The 21,578-nt window shown below is 34.8% G+C and overlaps 1 protein-coding gene and 1 long non-coding RNA gene across 4 annotated transcripts in view; one reads left to right on the top strand and one right to left on the bottom strand.

The window, feature by feature from the left end:
* The window catches only part of Rabgap1l (RAB GTPase activating protein 1 like), a 620,475-nt gene that overhangs the window by 163,464 nt on the left and 435,433 nt on the right, over positions 1 to 21,578 (top strand). For all 3 annotated transcript variants that reach the window (XM_071600291.1, XM_071600292.1, XM_027935052.2), the window contains one exon: positions 14,696 to 14,789. In XM_071600291.1, the coding sequence (XP_071456392.1) occupies positions 14,696 to 14,789 (94 nt within the window). The remainder of the gene's footprint in view (positions 1 to 14,695; positions 14,790 to 21,578) is intronic.
* LOC114092471 (uncharacterized) overlaps positions 10,004 to 21,578 on the bottom strand; it is a 353,583-nt gene continuing 342,008 nt past the window's right edge. Inside the window, exon 3 of the long non-coding RNA XR_011704006.1 lies at positions 10,004 to 10,016. This is a non-coding gene — a long non-coding RNA (uncharacterized lncRNA). The remainder of the gene's footprint in view (positions 10,017 to 21,578) is intronic.

Below are 21,578 nucleotides of genomic sequence, written 5' to 3'. Positions count from 1 at the left end.
ATTTTTTTCAAAGTAAAGTAATTATCTCATGACCTGAGGATCTTTGTTTAATTTTATTTTAAAAAATATTTTTATTAGTTGTTGATGGACCTTTATTTAATTTATTTATTACAAGCAGTGCTGAGAATTGAACCCAGTACCTCACACATGCTAGACATGTGCTATACCTGGATCTTTGTTTTATTTTGTTTAACTGAAATGTGTTCAAATGGACAGAAATCTCACAAATCTACCTATAAAATATTCATATCTAAAGAAAGTTACGTACTGGTACCTATTTGAACACTGGAAGACTAAATATAATCCTGTAAATGTCTTTCTTTGATAGGATAGCTGAATTTTGAACTTGAAGAGTCATTGAAGCTAGCTAATGGTTGTGTAGTTTTTAAAAGAAATATGACCTTATTTTATTTTATTTAATTTTTTTTTTAGTTGTGGGTGGTCACAATATATTTTGTTTACTTATTTTTATGTGGTGCTGAGGACTGAACCCAATGCCTCACGTGTGTGAAGCAAGTGCTCTGCCACGGAGCCACAACCCCTGTCCATGCTTTTATTTTTAATTTTTTCCTATTTAGTTTTTGATGTGCAGTTTTATTTTCCTGAGCAGTTTAGTAAGTATTTGAAAAGCTTGGTTAGATCCAGCATCCAGAAAAAATGGGATGCAAGAATATGTTTTCACAATGGTCGTAGTTGTATGTTGTTACATGTTGTCAACCATATTTTAAGTCATTTGTCTTATGGCAAGAAAGAAGGAATTAGTAAGAAGCAAGCTAGATTTCTTAAAATAGTTTCTGACAAATGGTGAAGCAAGTGTAATAGAAAAATCTATTGGTGGATTTTCTCTGAGATAGATTTATAATAGCAAGTTCTATTTTCCCCTAGCATTATTGTTGATGCTTGTCATTTTAAGTTTTCCAAGTACAAGAATCAACTAAAATGGATCTTTGAATTAATGTTAGTTTTTGACTGAGAAAATGATGAACTTAATAAAATCTTTGAAATATGAAATTAACAGAACTACTATAAAATTGTCTTTGTAAAACTAGGTACTGATTATGATTTGGGAAGATAAGCATCTTGCATTTCTTAGAAATCAAGCCTTGCATTTCTTAGAAAGCAAAAATTTGGGGGAATTTTCTTTTTTATTGCTTAAGAACTTCAAATAAAACAAATGTAAAGTAGACCATCTCCTTCCCCTGCCCACCAGTTATAATACTTGGGAAAGAGTTATGTTAAAAGCAGTTAATATATCCTTTTCCAAATAGGGCATTCTATATATCCTGTTTGACAACTTGTTTTTCTCATGAAGCAGTCTTATGATATGCTACATTAAACCATTTCTCATTCTTTAATTGCGTAGTGTTCTGTAACGTGGATATAACATAATTTCTTTCTCCATTTCTCTTTTGAGAGTTTATAAATTTTCTACTTTTCTTTTTTGCTATTTCAAATGTAAAAATATTGTTGTAAAGCATGGTAGTTGCACATGTATTGTGAAGCATAACCATAGATTCTGGAAGTAGAATTGTAATGATGTGCACAATCTGTTTTTTTAAAGGTAGTACCAAATATCTCCCGCAAAGAGTGCCAATTTATGCCCCTCTCAGTAGAGTATCTGAATACTTTTTCCCCTCGTATTTTCACAGTAGATATTATCAATCTTTAGGTGACTGTTGAACTTCATTAAGAACTGCTCTTCCTCAGGCTGGGGTTGTGGCTCAGCGGTAGAGCGCTCACCTAGCATGTATAAGGCACTGGGTTCCATCCTCAAGCACCACATAAAAATAAATAAATAAATAAAGGTATTGTCTAACTACAACTAAAAAATAAATATTAAAAAAAAACAAAAAACAAAAACCCCTGCTCTTCCTGGAGCTGGGATAGTGGCTCAGTAGTAGAGCACTTGTCTAGCATGTTTGAGGCACTGGATTTGGTTCTCGGCACCACATATAAACAAACAAAAAAAATAAAAGTTCATCAATAACTAATAAAAATTTTTTAAAAAAATTCCTATCAGATTAAGTAATTGATAATACCTTCACTTGAGTTAAAAATGTGATTTGGTATATAAACCTCTCTGCATATTAATCTAAAGAGAAGTTAGGAAAAGAGGCTGAGCATTACCTTTATACTAGTGCAGGAAGAGAGCCACTAGAAGCCATTCTTTTCTCCTCTCACATCCACTTCTTTTGGTGTTTATCAGCATGGATACAACGTTGTATACCATGGATATACAGATCAAAACTACTAGGAAGCCCAGAAATAATCCATCATACTTGAGGAGGGGATTTTTGCCTTCCCCTAGAAGTTTTCCTTCCCCCCAAATGTTATTGAGTGCTGGCTTTATTAGTACTATGTCTGTTGGTCACTTATGCCTGCTTCATTCTGGACTGGGTCAAGCTTTGCTTGGTATGTTGACAATAAATAAATTTTTTTTGTTAGATTAACACATCTTAATCATGCTTCAGCTGACCTAGAAAATTAAATGTTCTGAAGACTTGTCTCTAGTGAAAGCTAAAGACACTATACTTTATCAGCCTTGCTAAGGTGTATAGGGTCCCTAAAAGCATGTTGTCCTTAAAACTTATTTTTGTGGTGGTCCCTAGGGACAGTAGTCTGTCATAGTTAATTGTTACTGAGCATTTCCAAATGCCTGGGATTATTTCATATTTCTATTTTATATCTGTTCTGCAAAGTGTCAAGTGAGATCATCTCTGGACTTTTACTCCCATCACTAGTAGCAGAAGGTCCAATTTATGCAGAGTCCACTTCAGAAGTAGCCAGGAGTCGAAGAGTGCTTGGCTGGCACCTTACTTAGCCTCTTTTGCTGCCAATTCAGTGATTTAGAATTTAGACTAAACGATTATAGTGATAACATTAATATGATCATTCGTACACCATGGTGATGGTGATTCAACTGCTTATTTTTAGTGAATCTGAGTTAAAAGTGATCTTAAGAGTCATCTATTGCTGGCCTTCTCTTGAAGTAGACTCCTCTAAAAATCTGGTGATTACACTGTGGAAACAGATCGAGTGACTAATTCACAGAGCAGTTAATTCCACTTTTTAGATGATAATGGAAAATATGCATGAAACACTTTGTAAATTATTCATTTACTTCTCTCACCAGTCCTCTAAGGTGGCATTTTATCCATTTTTCAGGAAAGAAAATTAAAGCTTTGTAAGGTTAAGTGCCTTGCATGTGTCACATCATTTGTGAGTATTTTTCTTGTTAAAACCTTAGGTCTTGCTTCAGTCTCCCTCCCCTTTTTTCTCAGGTGCTGTCTCCATTTCAGGCAGATTTCCCTTGTTTATTAACCTCCTGCTGGAGTGTGAGGTGCAGGTAGAAATTGCTGATAGCAGTTGCTGCTTCCAAGAACATGTGTATGGATGGGCTTAGGGTTGTAATGTCTGAGGGAGGAAAAACTCTGAGGAGGAGAGTGCTGGTTGTCTGGGTTCTCCTTATACAATTTAGCAGAGTCAGAGAAATGTCAGTAACCTCAAGTCATTAAAATATTTTAAATTCAGAGCCTGACAGTAACTGAGGCATTATGTATTTGCACACATAATTTACTCAATATATGTTCCTTGAATTTAATTACACTGAATGATCTTATTTGTAGTTCTGGAAACTGAGACTCTAAGTGGCTGGGGATGTAGCTCAGTGGTAGAATGCTTTTCTGCTTGCCTAGCATGTATAAGGCCCTGGGTTCAATCCTCAGGACTACCTCGTCCCCGCCAAAAAATTATGTGAAAGGGCGGGGCTGTGGCTCAGCAGAGTGCTTGCCTAGCATGTGCGAAGCCCTGGGTTCTATCCTCAGAACCACATAAAAATAAATAAATAAAATAAAGGTATTTTTGTCCAACTACAACTACAAAATAAATATTTAAAAAAATTATGTGAAAGTGTCAGGACTGGAATCTAGGATCCCGATTACATTTTATAATTATGTTTCATAAGGAGTTAACTGCCTTATTTAGCTGGAACCAGATTAAGGAATTATTAACTATTTGCAGAAAGATTATGAAGGTAATTCATATGTCATTCTTTTTAGCAGCAGTTGGTATCTAGAAGGAGGGAAGTTAATTGTTCTGGTGGAGAAATTATGGCTCTTGTCACACCAGGGCAAAGTGGTGTTCTAATGATTTGAATATGGCATCAGGAGTTGAGTGACACTGATCCCTTAGAAATGTGGGAAGAGCGCTGAACTTTCTGAAAATTTGATGCTAATAATATCACTCTGGCTTTATTATAGGGTTTGGAGTAAATATTTGTAGAATTTATGTCAGTGTAAGGGCTACACTGTTGAGATTTTCATTACAATGTAAATAGAGCCAGGGAAACAGTTTTTAAAATTTCTAAACAGGACCCCTTTGAGTACATTAAAAATTTTTAGTAGTATTTTAACAATAATACTAAAGTTTGATACTAGGTAGAGGGTAAATTTGCCCTATCTGTTTTGTATAAAACCCCAAACTTTATAAAGAAATAAGCATTTTAAATTTTTCTTATCTCTTCAGAATTGCCTGATCATAATCTGCTTATTAGTAGTCTTTGTAATCACTTCTCTTCTGTAATCTTGATGACTCTCCACTGCTAGTTTTCTCTTTCTTGCTTCCACCGTTTTTACAGCTTTGCTTTGTTCTTCTTACCCTTCCTTTCCAGATTCCTTTCTTCTAACCACATTCAGTTAGAGGGTGCCTTGTGTAGCAAGGTGCTGTATTAAATGTGTAAGATGTACTTCATATCTTCAAGAAGTTTTGCAGTCTAGAGATGGAAAGAAATGGGTATAAAACGAATGCAAGGTATTGGAAGCACAGATACATGAAGAAAGATAGTTGAATTCCAGAAGTTAAGTTGAGGGCTATGTGCCTATGATCATTCCCAAAGTAAGATTTCTGTTCAATAATTATAATGGTAATGCTGTCCAGATAAGGAATTAAAACTCTCAAATTTAGCTTAAGAAATTTTGGGTTCTACTCTCACTACTTTTCTTGTAAGGACAATGGTATTTTGTGAAGGTAGAACAATAAGTCTTTATTATGGAATGATATGGCAGATCCTCATTTCATTCCTCCATAGTTTAGAGCAAAGGAGCAGAAGTACAGGTTGTGGTTTGAATTTAATAAAGTGTCTGTCTGATCTTCATAAGAGGCCACTTGTTATGCTAACCTTTATCACATTTTTTTCAGTAAAGAAAATGTATTTTAAGTTATAAGTACATTCATAAAATGATTAATATCTGAGATTCTTTGTGATCTTTTTCAGTTGAAGTAATGTATGTAGAATAGTAATTATCAGTAATACCTTGTTACCTCCAAATTTTGTATCCCCAGTTGATCATTGAAAAATGCTATTCATTCAAATAAGTTACATATATAAATAAAATAGAGATAGAAAAATTTGAGAATCATTGATTATGGATTACTGATGTAAAGGTTCTATGGCCTTGATCCAAGCATGAATACATGGAAGGATCTTTGATTTTTGTAATGCAGTTTCATTTCTGCCACCCAATACATCTAAGAAATGTTTAGAGCAAACAGATCTCTTATTCACAGTGCTGACTCCCAGTACATTTTGGTACTTGCTAATGAGCTCAGTTTTGAGGGATTCTACAGTATATGTTCTGTGAAAAAAAGGAGAAAATTGATAATCAGGACAGTCCTTCTAAAGGAAACATTAATGACTTATTCTAGAAAGTGATTCCTTAATCAGTTCACTTCATTTGCAAGCCATCTGTGACACACAGGTTTTATCAAACTTGTAGTAGTGGACAGCCTCTACTCTGCTAAGTGCTATGGACACAATAGATAGAGATATGACTCTTATAGAAATAGACCCACAAATAGGTATTTTTAACAAAATAGAGTAAAGGCAGTAATACTGGATGAACAGGATACCAGGTGAACTGACTGAGAAGAACCTGGGTTGGCCTGGGATTCAGGGAAGGTTTTTGTAAGTTAAGCCTTTGCACTTAGTTTTGATTAATGCACATTACTTAGCTGGAAGTATTTGTATGCTAAGGTAAGGGAGACCTTCCAGGCAGAGGGAAACTTTGGGTGATAGGAAATAACATTGTATGTGCAGTAAAACACGTGTAGTTCACCTGGAAGGGTGGAGAAAGACAGTGAGATCAGAGGAACACAGAGGTCAGGGAGGGTCTTTGATGCCATACTAATATGGTATCCTCTGCTTTAATCAAGGGTATTAAAAATAACATGTTGGGCTGGGGAGGTGGCTCAAGCGGTAACGCGCTTGCCTGGCATGCACGGGGTGCTGGGTTCGATCCTCAGCACCACATAAAATAAAATAAAGATGTTGTGTCCACCCAAAACTAAAAAATAAATATTAAAAAAAACTCTCTCTCTCTCTCAAAAAAAAAAAAAAAAATGTTCACAGATGTGGCAAAAATGACTTCCAAGTAGTTAGGTATAAGGTGTTAAGACTTGCTCACATTTTTAAAAAAACTTTTATCAGTGAGAGTTGTATGTACAAGTGTAAAATTTTTTTTCTTTACCTTATTTTTGGAGTAGTTTAAAGCTCAATTTTAAACTTTCCTGATGAGTGTTGCACATTTTTGCGGAGGTATATCTTTTGCATCCCACCTCAACCCAACCCTTGACTTTACTGCTTCTAGTTCCAGGATATCATAGAACAGATTCCTCAAGAGCAGGAAATATGTACATTTTACCTTTTGAAGCTTCACTATTCAATAAGTGCTTAGTAAATATTTGAATGAGTGAATAATGAATTTATTGATTTTGGCTTCAATTTACTTTTAGCTACTTTTTGAAATTCTTTTATTAATTGAAATGTTTTTTTTCTTTTTTTTTGAAAGGGGGTTTCACTGTGTTGCTCAGGCTGGCCTTGAGCTCTAAGTGTAAACAATCCTCCCACTTTGCCTCCAAGTACTTAGGACTACAACTCACATCACTGTGCCTGGCCTTTTTTATTTTTAACTTATGCCTCATATTCTTTTTATAAGTAAGGACATAAATAAGGGTAAGTACAAATAAGATAAAAATATACTAGTAGTATGGGCAATTATATCTAATCTCTTACATTGTCAGTTTCTTAGTACACTAAAAACATGATGTTGTAATAATAGCTACTATTTAATGAATGCCTAGTATATGCTAGATACTTAGAATTTCTCCTCAGGTAAGTCTTTCACAGTGCTATTGCAGGTGTTGGTCCTTGTTTAGCAGGTACTTTCCTCAGAACCATGAGAGCAGCCCTTTGCTGATCATTTAGATCTCTGCTCAAACCTCAGGTGTTCCCACCATCTTGCTCTTTTGATTCTTTGAACACATAATTATAATAATTTTTAAAACACATACTCTACTGTCTTTGTTTATTCAAATCTTTCTCCTTCTAGAGTATGAGTTCATAAGGGGCAGATGGTATTTTGTTCTTTTTTGGGTTTCCATTGCCTCATATGTGGCAAATCTTAAGAAAACAGTTAAGAATGAAGATCTTTTTGATATGTTAGATTCAGGGGGGCAGAGGATTAGCAAGGATGGTGGAATATGATAGACATCATTATCCAAAGTATGTGTATGAAGACACAAATTGGTGTTAACATACTTTATATACAACCAGAGATATGAAAAATTGTGCTGTATACGTGTAATAAGAGTTGTAATGCATTCTGCTGTCATTTATTAAAAAATGTTAGATTCAGAGAAGAATAACATATTTTTGTATTACAGATCTATTAGTTGAAGTTAGAATAGGTGACATAGTAGTGAATAAGGGTTCAGAAAAGAATTAACATAGCAAGCTTCAAACTTCTATTTTTAGAAAAGCCTACTTGTGAAGTTGGCTGTTGGCTGGTTTTAGAGAACTTATATTTGGGGGGTTCCCATCTTTTTTTAGTTGATGAGATTGACTAACTGTACTTAAAAGGTTTGTGCTAACAATACGTCTTGTATCAGATAACTGTTTTCCTTCTCAGAGTCTGGAATTTGGGTATATGCTAGGGAGAGGGTACTTATGTGACCACCCTGATAGAAACCACAAACACTGATTCTGCAGTGAACGTTCCTGGTAGACAGTGTTTCACACATGCCACATTCTGATGTTGAGGGAATTCAGTGTGTCCTGTGTGACTCTTGGGAGAGGACTCTTGGAGGCTTATGCCTGGTTTCTTCTGGACCTTGCTGCTTGTATCTCTCTCTTTGCTGACAATTTTGCTGTGTCTTTTCACTGTAACAAATCCTAGGTGTGTGTATGGCAATGAGCTGAATCCTATAAGCCTGCCTAGTGAATCACTGAGCCTTCAAAGTGATCTTGAAGACCCTTGGCATAACCAGATAATTAAATTCTCTCTGCTTCTTACTGGGGGAGAGATAACAAATAATAATCAAGAAAAACAGGGCTGGGGCTATGGCTCAGTGGTGGAGAGCTTCCCTAGCATGCATGAGGCACTGGGTTCAATCCTCAGCACCACATAAAAGTAAACAAATAAAATAAAGGCATTCTTTCCATCTATAACTACAAAAAATTAAAAAAATAAAGAAAAACACGAGGAACAAATGGTCCATTTAGATAATTTAAATTATTCCATTGGTATAGTGATTTTGCATCTACTTTTAGACTGGGAATTCAGCAAAATAATTCTTTGAGGAGATAGCTGCATGGCTACATTTTTAATTTTTTGATGAACTTCCAAACCAGTTTTCATAGTGGCTATACTAATTTGCATTCCTACCATTAGTGTATGGGAGTTCCCCTTTCTTTGCATCATGCAAGCTTTGGTTTTTATTTTTCTCTCTTTGTATGTGTGTGTGTCCTATTGATAATAGTCATTCTAATTAGGGTAAGTTAATATTTCATTTTAGTTTTGATTTGCTTTTTTCATATACTCACTGGCTATTTGTTTTCTTTTAAGAATTGTGTATTCTGGTCTTTCTGCTATTTTAAAATCAGATTGCTGTTTTTGTTTTTACTGTTGAGTTGTTTGTATTCATTGTATATTCAGGACATTAACCCTTGTCAGTTACATAGTTTGAAATATTTTCTCGAGTTCTAAAGGTTTTCTTTCACTCTTGATTGTTTCCTTTGCCACACAAAAACTTTTTAGTTTGATGTAGTCTCTTTTGTCCATTTTTGCTTTTTGTTTCCTGTTCTTTTGGATACTATGAAAAAAATCCCTGCCTAGTTCAATGTCATGGAGTATTTCCCCTTTTTTCTTCTTGTGGTTTTACATTTGGGGTCTTACGTTTAAGTCTTTTTTTTTCCCTTTTTCTTTGGGGTCGCTGTGATGGTTCCTCTGACCTTAAGGGTCTATAGGAAGAGAGAGAGCGACAGCATGCACTGACCCCTTTTACTGAGGAGAAGCTATTCAAATGAGGCAAGGGGTCACGTTCCTTTAAGTCTTTAATCCCTTTTAACTTGATGTTTGTACATGATGAAAGAGTTTCAGCTTATTCTTCTGCATATGGATGAACAATTTTCTCAGCAATATTTATTGAAAATACTAATCTTTTCTCTTTTTTTGTATTCTTGGCATGTTGAAAATCCCTTGGCTGTAAATGCTGAAGTCAGATAGTCAGTTTTATTCTTTTTTCTCAAGGTTGCTTTGGTTATTTGGGGTCTTTTGTGGGTCCATAAGAATTTAAAAATTTTTTTTCTATTTATGTGAAGAATGCCATTGGTATGTGTTGTAGCAATTGCATTAAATATGTAGATTACTTTGGATAATATGGACATTTTAACAATGTTGATTTCTCCAATCCTGAGTATGGGATGTATTTCCATTTATTTGTATCTTCTTCAATTTCTTTCATCTATGTTTTATAATTTTCAGTGAATATAGATCTTTTGCCTCCTTGGTTAAATTTATTCCTAAGTATTTTATTTTTTGTAGATATTATAACTGGTATTGTCTTCTTCCTGATTTCTATTGATTTTTGTATGTTGATTTTATATCCTGTGATTTTTCTTAATTTTTTCATTCGAACAGTTAAAAAACCCTAAGACTCCAGTTTTGGTTTTTTTTTTTAACCTTTAAGATCATGTCATCTGTAAACAGGGATAATTTCACTTCTTCCTTTCCCATTTATCTGCCTTTCTTCTTAAAAAAAAAAAAAAGAAAAGAAAGAAAGAAAGGAAATGGTTCTCACTGTGTTGCCCAGGCTGACATGAGCCTCCTACAGCAGGCTTCTGAGTAGCTGAGATTGTAGGTGTGTATCATTGCTCCTGGCTTTTGTATGCTTTCCCCCTTCATTTGCCTAGTTGTTTTGGCTAGGACTTCCAGTACTATGTTGAACAGAAGTGTAGAATGCGGGCATCCTTTTCTTTTTCAAGATCAGAAAAAGCTTTGAACTTTTCTTTGTTGAGTGTGATGTTAGCTGTGTAATGCCATATATGGCCTTTATTGTGTTGGGGTACATTTATTTCTCTTATACCTAATATATGGATGGTTTAATGTGTTAAATCTTGTCAAATGCTTTTTTTTTTTTTTTTTTGCATTTGTTGGAATGATCACATTGTGTTTGTCCTTCATTCTGTTAATGTGGTCTATCACATTTATTAATTTTTGTATGTAAAGTCATCCCTGTATGACTTAGCATACACAACTCAGTTTGAGTAGAACTCATTTAGAGGAATTCTTCTCTAAATGTTTGGTATAATTTATCAGTGAAGCCACCCGTCCTGGGCTTTTCTTTGTTGGGATGAATTTCACTGGGTATGGTGAATGAATCTTAATAGATTCTGCTATTGAAGCTTTATAACTAAAGACTGGATCTATCAGAGGAACACAATTACCTTTGTGTATTTTATTTCTTGGTACACTTCATTTTGGGTTGAATTTGACTGGAAATCTCTGTCCTTCCTGTACCTATATCTATCCCCACATTAGAGGTGTCTTCAATCATAATTTCTTCAAATATCCCTGAGATCCGTGAACCAGGGAAGTAAAGCTCATACCATGAGAAGGAAGGCTGAGGCATGTTACTGTACCCAGACTGCCGACAACTGCTGTCTGTGCTTGGCTAGTCTACTTCCAGACAGAAATGTTACACACCATTGCCATGTACTGTTGAATCTGATTTGCTAGTATTTTGTTAAGGTTTTTATATCTATATCTATCAAGGAAGTTGATCTGTAGATCTGTTTTTTTTTCCTTATAATGTTCTTATTTGGTTTTGATTTTATATCCTGTAATTTTTCTTAATTTTTTTTTATTCTAACAGTTAAAAAAAAAAAGCCAGAATAATTCTGGCTTCATAGAAGGAGTTTGGAAGACTTCCCTCCTCTTCAAATTTTAAAAATAGTTTGAGTAGAACTCATTTAGAGGAATTCTTCTCTAAATGTTTGGTATAATTTATTAGTGAAGCCACCAGGTCCTGGGCTTTTCTTTGTTGGGAGACTTTGTTACCAAGTAATTGTTGATCTGATCAGATTTTCTATTTCTTCTGAATTTATTCTTGATTCTTTTTATGTGTCGAGTAATCAGTCCATGTCTTCTAAGTTATGCAATTTATTGGTATAGAATTTCTCATAATGGTTTCTTAGGATCCTTTGAATTTTGTTTGTATCAGGTTTGATGTCTCCTTTTTTATTCTGATTTTATATATTTGAATGTTTTCTCTTCTGCTTTTGATGTAGGCATTTTTTGCTGTAATCTTTCCTCTTATAACTGTTTTTGCTATATCCTATAGGTTTTGGTATGCTGTATTTCCACTTTCATTCTTCTCAAGAAAAACTTAAATTTCCCTTTTAATTTCTTCATTGATGCATTGGTTGTTTGGGAGTGTGTTGTTTAATTTCCATGTATTTATAAATTTTCTAAATTTCCTCCTATATGATTTCTAGTTTTATATCATAATCATAAGTAAAAGTGGTATGATTTTAATTTTCTTAAAGCCTCGTCTTGTGGTCTAAAATATGATCTGTCCTGGAGAATGTTCCATATGCAGTTGAGAAGAATATGAATGCTGCAGTTGTTGGAAGGTGTGTTCTGCATGTCTGCTGAATCCATTTGTTCCTGAGTGTAGTTAAAGTCCAGTATTTCCTTGTTGACTTTTTGTCTGGATGATCTGTTCATTGCTGTAAATGTGGTTTGAAGAACTCTCTTTAGCATTTCTGATAAAGCAGGTCTGATGATTACATAGTCCCCTGGGTTTTGTTTGGAAAAATCTTTTTCTTTCCTTTATTTCTGAAGTATAGCTTTTCTATATCAAGTAGTTTTGTTAGATGTTTATTTTTTCCTTCAATACTTTGAATATATCATTCCATGCTATGCTAGATTGTCAGCCGAGAAATTCAATGATATTTATATTAACATTCCTTTGTATATGATATCTCCTTATTAATCCCTCCATCCCATGTATTGTTGCTTATCTCTTGCTGCTTTCAGAATTTTCTCTTTGAGTTTGGATAGTTTGTGTATTTTATTTCTTGGTATACTTCATTTTGGGTTGAATTTGACTGGAAAACTGTCCTTCCTGTACCTATATCTATCCCCACATTAGAGGTGTCGTCAATCATAATTTCTTCAAATATGCCTTCTTTTGCTTTTTTCTGGAGCTTTTCTCCTTTTATGTGAAGGTTTGGTCTCTTGATGATGTCTCATAATTCTTATAGTTTTTTTTTTGTTGTTGTTCCTTTTCACTCTTTTATCTTTTTGCTTCTCTGAATAATTTCAAATGTTCTATCTTCCATCTCACCGATTGTTCTGCTTAATAGATTCTGCTATTGAAGCTTTCTGTTGATTTTTTTTTTTTAGTTCAGTGATTGTATTCTTCATTTTTAGGATTTCTGGTTTTTTTTTTTTCTTTTGGTGTGTGTGTGTGTGTGGCAATATTCTTGCTTTTTTCATGTATTGTTTCCAAGTTTCATTAAATTTTCTATCTGTGTTTTCTTGTAGTTTAGTGGACTTTGTTTTTTAACAATTAATTTTTAAAATTTGTTCTAAATGAGGACTATTCTGAATTCTTTGTTGGTCATTCCATAGGTTTCCATTTATTTGAGTTCTATTATTGGAGCTTTATAAGTTTCTTTTGGAGGTGTCATTATTCCCTGATTTTTCATAATCCTCCTGTCCTTGCATGGTTGTTCACGCATTTGACAAGACAGTCCTTCTTCTGACCTTTACATGTGCTCATTGGCAGGGATACAATTTTGCTGTTTACTCTAGTCTGTGATTTTGGATAGATCCATCTGGTGATGACCCTAGGCATGTGGAGCTTGATATGAGTTCTTTAGTTGGCTCACCCCATGCTTTTGATTGGATATTGGATAGAACTACTAGCAGGCTCTGCTATCAGTTGGACTAATTGGCTGGGTATTGTCATTGTTTCTTGTTAGGCTGATCACAAAATGTATTCCTATGCTATTTGGGATCTATAGTTGGCAGGTGTGTTAGTTGTGCACTGAGGTTGGATAGAATTGCTGTTTTGAACAAGTGGGACCCAATACTATGTTCCTTAGAAATACATGATTGAACATAGCTCCCCTGTCTTGGAGGGGGTGGGAGCTGTGAGATGGGCTTTTGGCTGAGCTGAGTTGCTGTTGGACTTCCTGGATCAAGCAGTTCTAGCCCTTGTGTTTTTCCAAAAAGCACAGAGGTGGAAGTCTCCCTGACTGGGTAAAATTTTGGCTGAATTCTGCCACTGCTTCCCCCCTAGGCCAAGCTAGTATAGCTCCTTTCTTCTCTGAGATCAGTGGAGGTTGGAGTCTCCCTTCCTGGATGGGGTTATTGGATAGGCAGTTTGACTATGTGAACCAGCTATTTGCCCTCTTGGGTCAAGCCATTTTAGCCCCTTTGCTTCTTTGAAATCCATAAAGGTAGGAGATTCCCTGCTAGGGCAGTATTATCAGGGTGATTCTCAGGCTAGATGTGGAGACGAGCAGTCCAGGGGTTCAAGACAGATTATTTTTCTCAGTGTTCTTCTGAAGGTGACTAGCTTTATCTTGCAGGTTTGCCTTGAGGTTGGCCATTGTCTCTGATTGTGTGCTGTAGTTGGCAGGAACATAAATATGCCACCAGCAGTTGTGCACTCTTTGTTTCCACCCAATCCCTTGGGAGATAAAGCCATGGTATTTCTCCTTATTGAACTGAACTGGAATGGGTCCCCTGAGAAGCATCTGGGAATGCTAGGGAAACTGGATGACTGCTTCTGGTTCTTTTTCCTCCTGTAGAAGTTGTAAACCCAGGAAACTCCTATCTGTAGATATGCCCACATGGGAAAGAGGGAAAGGGTGGGACAATCACAGTGATACCATTCCTCTTTCCTTTCTAATTTGATTTGTTCAGTTCTGTGTAACATAGGTGTCTCAGGCTTATTTCCAGGTGTTGGGGTTTTCTAGGCTATGGATCATTGTCTTCTGTAGGGAGGAAGGGGGCCCAAGACTTCTTACTCTGCCATCTTGCTGACACCCCATAAACTTTTAAAAGATTTCTGTCTTTCGATAAAGCTATTTATTATAAATATTTTCAGTTTCATACTATGTAAATATGGATGAGAATTACATAATTTTTTTGAAAATATTTGTGCACTAAAGATAGATTACATTAATAAAGTTTTAGTGTAATTTTTACAATATTGTTTGACTTTTTTATTAGATACTTAGTTGTGCTTCTTGTTTTATAGTATATAAATATCTACTACTGTAATACATAATGCAATATTTGTTGGTTTTGATTTTGTGTGTGTGTGTTTTTTTTTTTTTTTTCAGAGAGTGATAATGAACTCTCGAGTGGAACAGGTGATGTGTCTAAGGATTGTCCTGAGAAGATTCTGTACTCTTGGGGAGAATTGCTAGGAAGATGGTAAAAGTTTATTTTTCTTACTGAAAATTTTATATTTATATAGTTAATATTAACTTGTTAAAATAAATTTTGCTCTGTGTGGTGGCGAACACCTATAATCCCAGCAGCTCAGGAGGCTGAGATATGAGGATTTCAATTCAAACCTATCCTCAGCAATTTAGTGAGGCCCTAAGCAACTTACTGAGACCTTGTCTCAAAACAATAAAATGGCCTGGGGATGTGGCTTAGTGGTTAAGTGCCTCTGGGTTCAGCCCCTGGTATCAACACAAAGCAAAGAAATTTTAATATTAAATCTACCTTAATATTAATATCATAATGTACTTACTTTAAAAAACATAAAATTAAAATGTAACCCATACATACTCCTTATATTTGACTAGGTCATTCTCTAGTATGTTCTTATTTAACTTGCTTTCAGAAGATATTTGTCTTATTATTTCATTAATATATAACATTGTTCCAGGTTGTCAATTTTTTTGCTACATTGCCAACACACACACACACACACACACACACACACACATATATATATATAAAAGGTTACATTTTTGACATTGCCAAATCTATTATCACTTAAAAGGTAATATAGAGGTTAGAATTAATCATTTTATCATCAATTATATAGACTGTAACACAGTCTGTTTTATTCTTTCTGTCTTAAATTATTACTCATTTTGGTGTGGGGGGCTACCAGGGATTGAACTCAGGAGAACTCAACCACTAAGCCACATCCCCAGCCCTATTTTGTATTTTATTTAGAGACAGAGTCTTACTGAGTTACTTAGTGCTTTGCTATTGCTGAGGCTGGCTTTGAACTCACAATCCTCCTGCCTCAGCCTCCAGAGCTACTCGAATTACAGGCATGTGCCACTGTGCCTGGCAAATTATTACTTTATTTTTTGGAATATTTTTTCCTGGAATTATAAAAAAAGATACTCTATTTATGTTATTATGTAATAAATACTCTTGTAATTTTAAGACAGTTTTTTATGTAAGTTTTTAAAATTTATATATGACAGTAGAATGCATTATAATTCTTATTACATATATAGAGCCAATTTTTCATATTTCTGGTTGTATACATAGTATATTCACACCAATTCGTATCTTCATACATGTACTTTGGATAGTAATGATCATCACATTTCACCATCATTAATTACCCCATGCTTCCTCTCTTCCCCTCCAATCCTTCTGCCCTATTTAGAGTTCGTGTAAGACAGTTTTTTTTTTTTTAAGATGACCAGAACTGTCATATCTCTGTCCTCCATACCAGTACAGACATAGAAACCTCGAATTATTATTGAATCTGTACATCAGGTTAGATGTATGCAGGCTATCCAGGAGAGACTATAAAGTCTAGGCAGAATCACACATGTTTCGTATAGAAAAGTGGAATAAAGAATACTTAAACTTTCTTTTATCTTCTTTAGAGATATTCCCTGTGATAGTCTTCTGTATACATCCTAAGAGATTCCTGAGTTAGGATTTAGGGAGTAATTATTTACAGTTCCCAGGGTTGGAAAGTTTATGATTTCTCATTGTGAAATCCAGATACAAGGTTTATTTATTCTGACCAAAGTGTTGGACCTATTATGTTTTCAAGGAAATACCCTGAGAGGAAGGGAGTGTCAGCTGCATCTTCTTTTTAAATGAAGAAAATTTCATTTTTGTTTATCCTATTCATGTAAATAAAAATGAACATATCAAATACGAGTATGAAGATGTGAATTTGGTGTCAACATACCTTATATCTAATAAGAGATATGTTAAATTATTGTATAATGGTGTATTAAGAATTGTACTGCAAAATAAATAAATAAATGAAACATTAAAAAATATAAAGCTGAAAAAAAGAACATATCTTAGACAATGTGTGTAACTCATTAACCAGTAAGATATTACAATTAATCAAAATGACTGTTTGATATAGAGTCATAAGATCTTTATTGGACAGTTCATTTGCACACTAACAGGAACATCTGCATAACTGTGGACAGAAACTATTTGCAATGCTATCAGTTTTCAATACATTACTCCTATCTGTTGAGAATTTAAACTATAGTCAGAGAGAAATTACTATTCTCCCCAAAACAAAATTAGACTATGCAAAGACTAACTAGCCTATCAAAGATAGAAGAATCCCAGCTGGAAAACCTAAAGGTGCTAGGCTTTTTAAAGAGGTTTTAATGCAGAGAACTGGTTTATATTGAGTTAGAAGTCTGAAAAAATGAAAAGGATATGTTGAAGTAACCAAGATAGAGGAAGCAGCTAAAACCTCTGGAACACGAAAAATAAATTAGAAGTGTTGTTACCAGAATCTAGGAACTCAAAAGGAATTTGAGGATCTGTGTGGGACCTCTGAAGAGGGGTGCACATCTGGTTGCTTAGACTCCTGAGGATACTCAGAGCAGCTAAAGTTTGGAAGGAACTGTTAGGAGAGGACATTTGGTTAGTTCTTCACTTTTGAAGTGACATCCCAACTCTGAACTAGAGGAGGGCACTATATGATTGATGGTTGTGCTTCTTCGAGGATGTTAATTGGTATTAGCATTTCTTAGCAATTGTGATATAGCTCGTACTTGGAATGCATTCCCTTATTCCTATTTTATGCTTTCCAACTGCACCTGGCTATTTCTTATTGGCAGAAGTTAACCTGAAAACCATCTTGGCAGTTGAGTCTGGGATATATAGTTTGCAGAGTCTCAGGCCTTGCATCATTGAATAAAAATATACGAAGGTGAACTTGTAGTTGAGAAGCAGTAGGTTAGGGTTGAAAATAGCTTATTCTAATTCTCACTCATGCATGTATATGGGCTAATTAAATTGGATATTGACTTTTTTTTTTTTTTTTGGTACTGGGGATTGAGCTCAGGAGTACTGAATCATGAGCCACATCCCTAGCCCTATTTTGTATTTTATTTAGAGATAGGGTGTCACTGAGTTGCTCAGTGCCTCCTTTTGCTGAAGCAGGCTTTAAACTTGTGATCCTCCTGCCTCAGCCTCCTGAGCTGCTGGGATTACATGCATGTGTCCCACTGCGCCCAGCTAATTGGACAGTCTTAAAACCCATGCTCTTAAAGTAGGGACTGATGAATTAGGGGTATTGAAGAATCAAGAAGAAATAGCACCAACAGCTTACTCTATTAATCTCCTTCATCTTTTTATTTTTTAAGTTTATTTTTCAAGTTTATGGACCTTTATTTTATTTATTTGTTTTTATGTGATGCTGAGAATTGAACCCAGTGCCTCACACATGCTAGGCAAGTGCGCTACCACTGAGCCATAACCTTGGTCCAGATCTCCTTCATCTTTTATCTGAAGGTATACTACAAAACAAACAAACAAGAAAATCCTGGAACTAATAAGTGAATTTTTTAAGGTCAGTACGTGAACACCAGTCTTATTTCTGTATACCAACAATGGAAAATCAGAAATGAAAATTTAAAGATGTATGAATGCACCAGAGGAAAACATGAAATACTTACATAGAAATCTAGCAAACTGTGTGCTAGGTATGTATTTTAAAACACTGGAAAACATTAATGAAAGAAATCAAAGAAGACCTAACTAAAAGGAGAATTATATATATTCATGGAATGAAAGACTCACTATTAATATATCAGTTGTTTCCAAACTAATCTACATTCTAATTGAAATTTCAGAATTTTTTTAAATTGACCAAGCTGATTGTAAAATTTATATAGAAGGACAAATTAACTAGAGGAGCTAAAAATTGTTTGAAAACGAAGAACAAAGTTGGAGGACACACTGCCAGATTTTAGGGATTGGTGCAACGTTATAGTAATTAAGAAAGTATTGATGAAAGGATAGACACATAGCTTGGTGACATAGAGAATTCAGGAATAGAGCCATACAACCTAAACAGTCATTTTCCAAAGAATATACTAATGGCCAACTAGGACATCAAAAGAGTCTCAAGGGTCTGGGGTTGTAGCTCAGTGGTAGAGTGCTTGTTGAGAATGTATGAGGCACTGGGTTTCATCCTCAGTACCACATAAGAATAAATAAATAAAGGTATTGGTCCATCTAAAAATTTTTAAAAAAGAGTCTCAAAGTAATTAGTCATCAAGGAAATGAAAATCATTTCATGAAATGAAAACAATGTAATTGATATATTTTGAGGAAAAGCTGATAGAATTAGTTTATGCTTCCTGTGTGGCTTGAGAAAAAGAACTAACCAGTAATATGCAAAATTTTGCCTTGAACTTCAAGAAGATGTGCCACTTACTCAAATATGAAAGACAAGGGAGGATAAAGTAAAGATTTTGGAGAGGCTGAAATACCTTTTAAACATCCAAGTGAATGTGTCCATTAGTCAATTTAATGTAAGATTGAATTCAAGAGAAAGATATGGAAGGAAATATGAGCTTGGGAGCCATTACTGCTTGCATATACTTTTAAAAGGTATTAGAGAAGAAGGTGTGAGATTTCTTAGTGAGTATAGATAGCGAAGTCATATAGGGACTGAACCCTTGACCGCCCCAGTGTTGGGAAGTTGGAAAGATGTCAAAGATCATGCAGAAAGCAGGTCAGTGAGATAGGAGGACCAAAATAGAAACCAGGTGAACTAAGTTGATTAAGGAAGTAGTAATTAAGTGATGATAGTTCAGTTTACATGAAGCCATAGAATTCCACTGGATTCAGCACTTTGGATGTCACTGGTGTCTTTGGTAAGAACAGCTTCAATAGAGAGGTGGGAGTGAAAGCCCAGTTGTGCCAAAGAGGAAGAGGAATCTGTAGATATAGATAGCTCTTGAGTAGTTTTGCTATAAAGTGATAGTAAAAATTGGGAACACCTTAGGAATCAGATGCGGGTTTAGAAGTCATTAAAAATTGACATGGGCAATATAACATGTTTGCATGTTAGAAATGGTCTAGGAGAGAGAAAAGTTGATGATGTCAGAGGAAGATGACAGTTGCAAGAATAGTTGATAAACAGGGAAGAAGAGGGTGAATTTGTTGACTAATAGAACCGTTATACCCAGGAGCACAGATAGGTGATTGCAACAGGAGGAAAGGTGAGACATGGCTATAAAATCACTGAGTAAAATACTTACGATGTGTCAGGTACTATTTTAAGCACTTTACATGAGTTATTTCATTTAGTCATCACAATAGCACTCTAAAGTAGGTATTATTATTATCTATATTTTAGAGGTGAGAAAACCAAGGCAAACCTATATTAGATATTGAATATGAAAATGCATAATAACAGGAAATATCAGGAAATGGATAACTTAATCAGTCATTGTGTAAAGTTGGGTAGGTATGTAGCTGGATCAATTTTTATAGGCACATTAGAAGTACTAGTGAGAGAGTCAGTAGACTAGGAAACGGATACTCTTGCCCAACCAATACTTAAAACTTCTAGTCATAATTTTAAAGAGATCATGAGGATGACAGTTTCATAAACAGTAAACACAAAATTGAGATATAATTGATACATGCTTCTATAAACATTGCAAACCTACATGTCAACAAATGTGAACAAAACCCAATAAATCCTCAAGTGCCAACCACCCAACTTCCGTAGTTATCAAAAGAGAGATAATATGAAAAAGGTTTTGAAACTAAGATTGCTCCTGATTATTTTTTTAGTGGGGTAATTTTGAGATAGGAGGAAAACTGGTTTACAGAGAAGCTAGTTGGGAGGGAGTCACATGATTGATAGGTCTATGTCAAACTCATTGGCCTTTAGAAAACTTGCTGTATCTTTTCCATTTGAAATGTTTTTCCATTTATTTGAGTCATTATTGCAGTTGTGTCATGACAATGGATATGAAAAATGTAAAACTTGCCTAACCTAGAAAAATTTATGTCTGTTAAACAAAGATTAGTAATTTAAAAAATTGCTCTCAGAATTTCTCTTTAAAACATTAGTATTCATTAGATTTAGAAATATTCAAAGTCTCAGCAATAAAAGGTGGCATTTATATGAAGATAGTTTTGTAATTTGTTAAGGTAAAGCACTTGTGCAGGGGCCTACACATTGTGCTTTGAGGAAATTTTCTTTTAAGTGGAGAGACAGCCTGTATTCTCAGTGATCTTTTAAATGAAATGTAGCTGAAAATATTTTGAATTTATTCTAAAACAACTAAATGAGTATATTAAAATAAAGCAAAACTGTTATAGATAAAAATTAGAATTCGTGTATTTAAAGATACTCTGAAAGCTACAAAGGAAAATATTTAATACTAATTTTAAATCACCAGAAAAAATAAGGATAATATAGAAAACTTAAGAACAGATCATATAATAGTAATGGGTGGCTTTATAAAAGATTGAAGTTTCGGTATAGTGAAGAAAGAGGGAGAACATTTGTCAGGGGAGATCTTACAAAAATCATCTACTGTAACATTTCTTAAGTTATGTATATAAATTCTGCACATCCAAGTCTTCTCATTGGATTGTGGTGACAATTGCTGAGGTTATGACATTTTGGAAAGCAACCAGGTTTTGGGAGAAGCATGTAAGTTCAGACTATGACATGCTGGTATTAAGGTGCTTTGAATCTTCTGGAGCTCAGAATCCCCGTGCAGAAGTGATAATGTGAGAGCGAAAGTGTTAGATCACTGGGGGCAGAGTGGAGAAGGAGCTGGGGACACCTAAGAGACGTGGAGGATTTCATGATGGGCATAAGGAAGGAGTGCTTTGTCACTGAGGCCAAGGTCACTAGTAAGAGTGGTCAACATTGAATGGACTGAACATGTCCCCTGAATTTAGTGGCATGGAGGGAGGTCTAGATTACTTTAGTGAAAACTTTTC

Source organism: Marmota flaviventris, chromosome 12 (genome assembly GCF_047511675.1).
Source record: "Marmota flaviventris isolate mMarFla1 chromosome 12, mMarFla1.hap1, whole genome shotgun sequence".
In the NCBI taxonomy this organism is placed as follows: Eukaryota; Metazoa; Chordata; class Mammalia; order Rodentia; family Sciuridae; genus Marmota; species Marmota flaviventris.
This window is presented reverse-complemented; position numbering and strand designations above follow the sequence as displayed.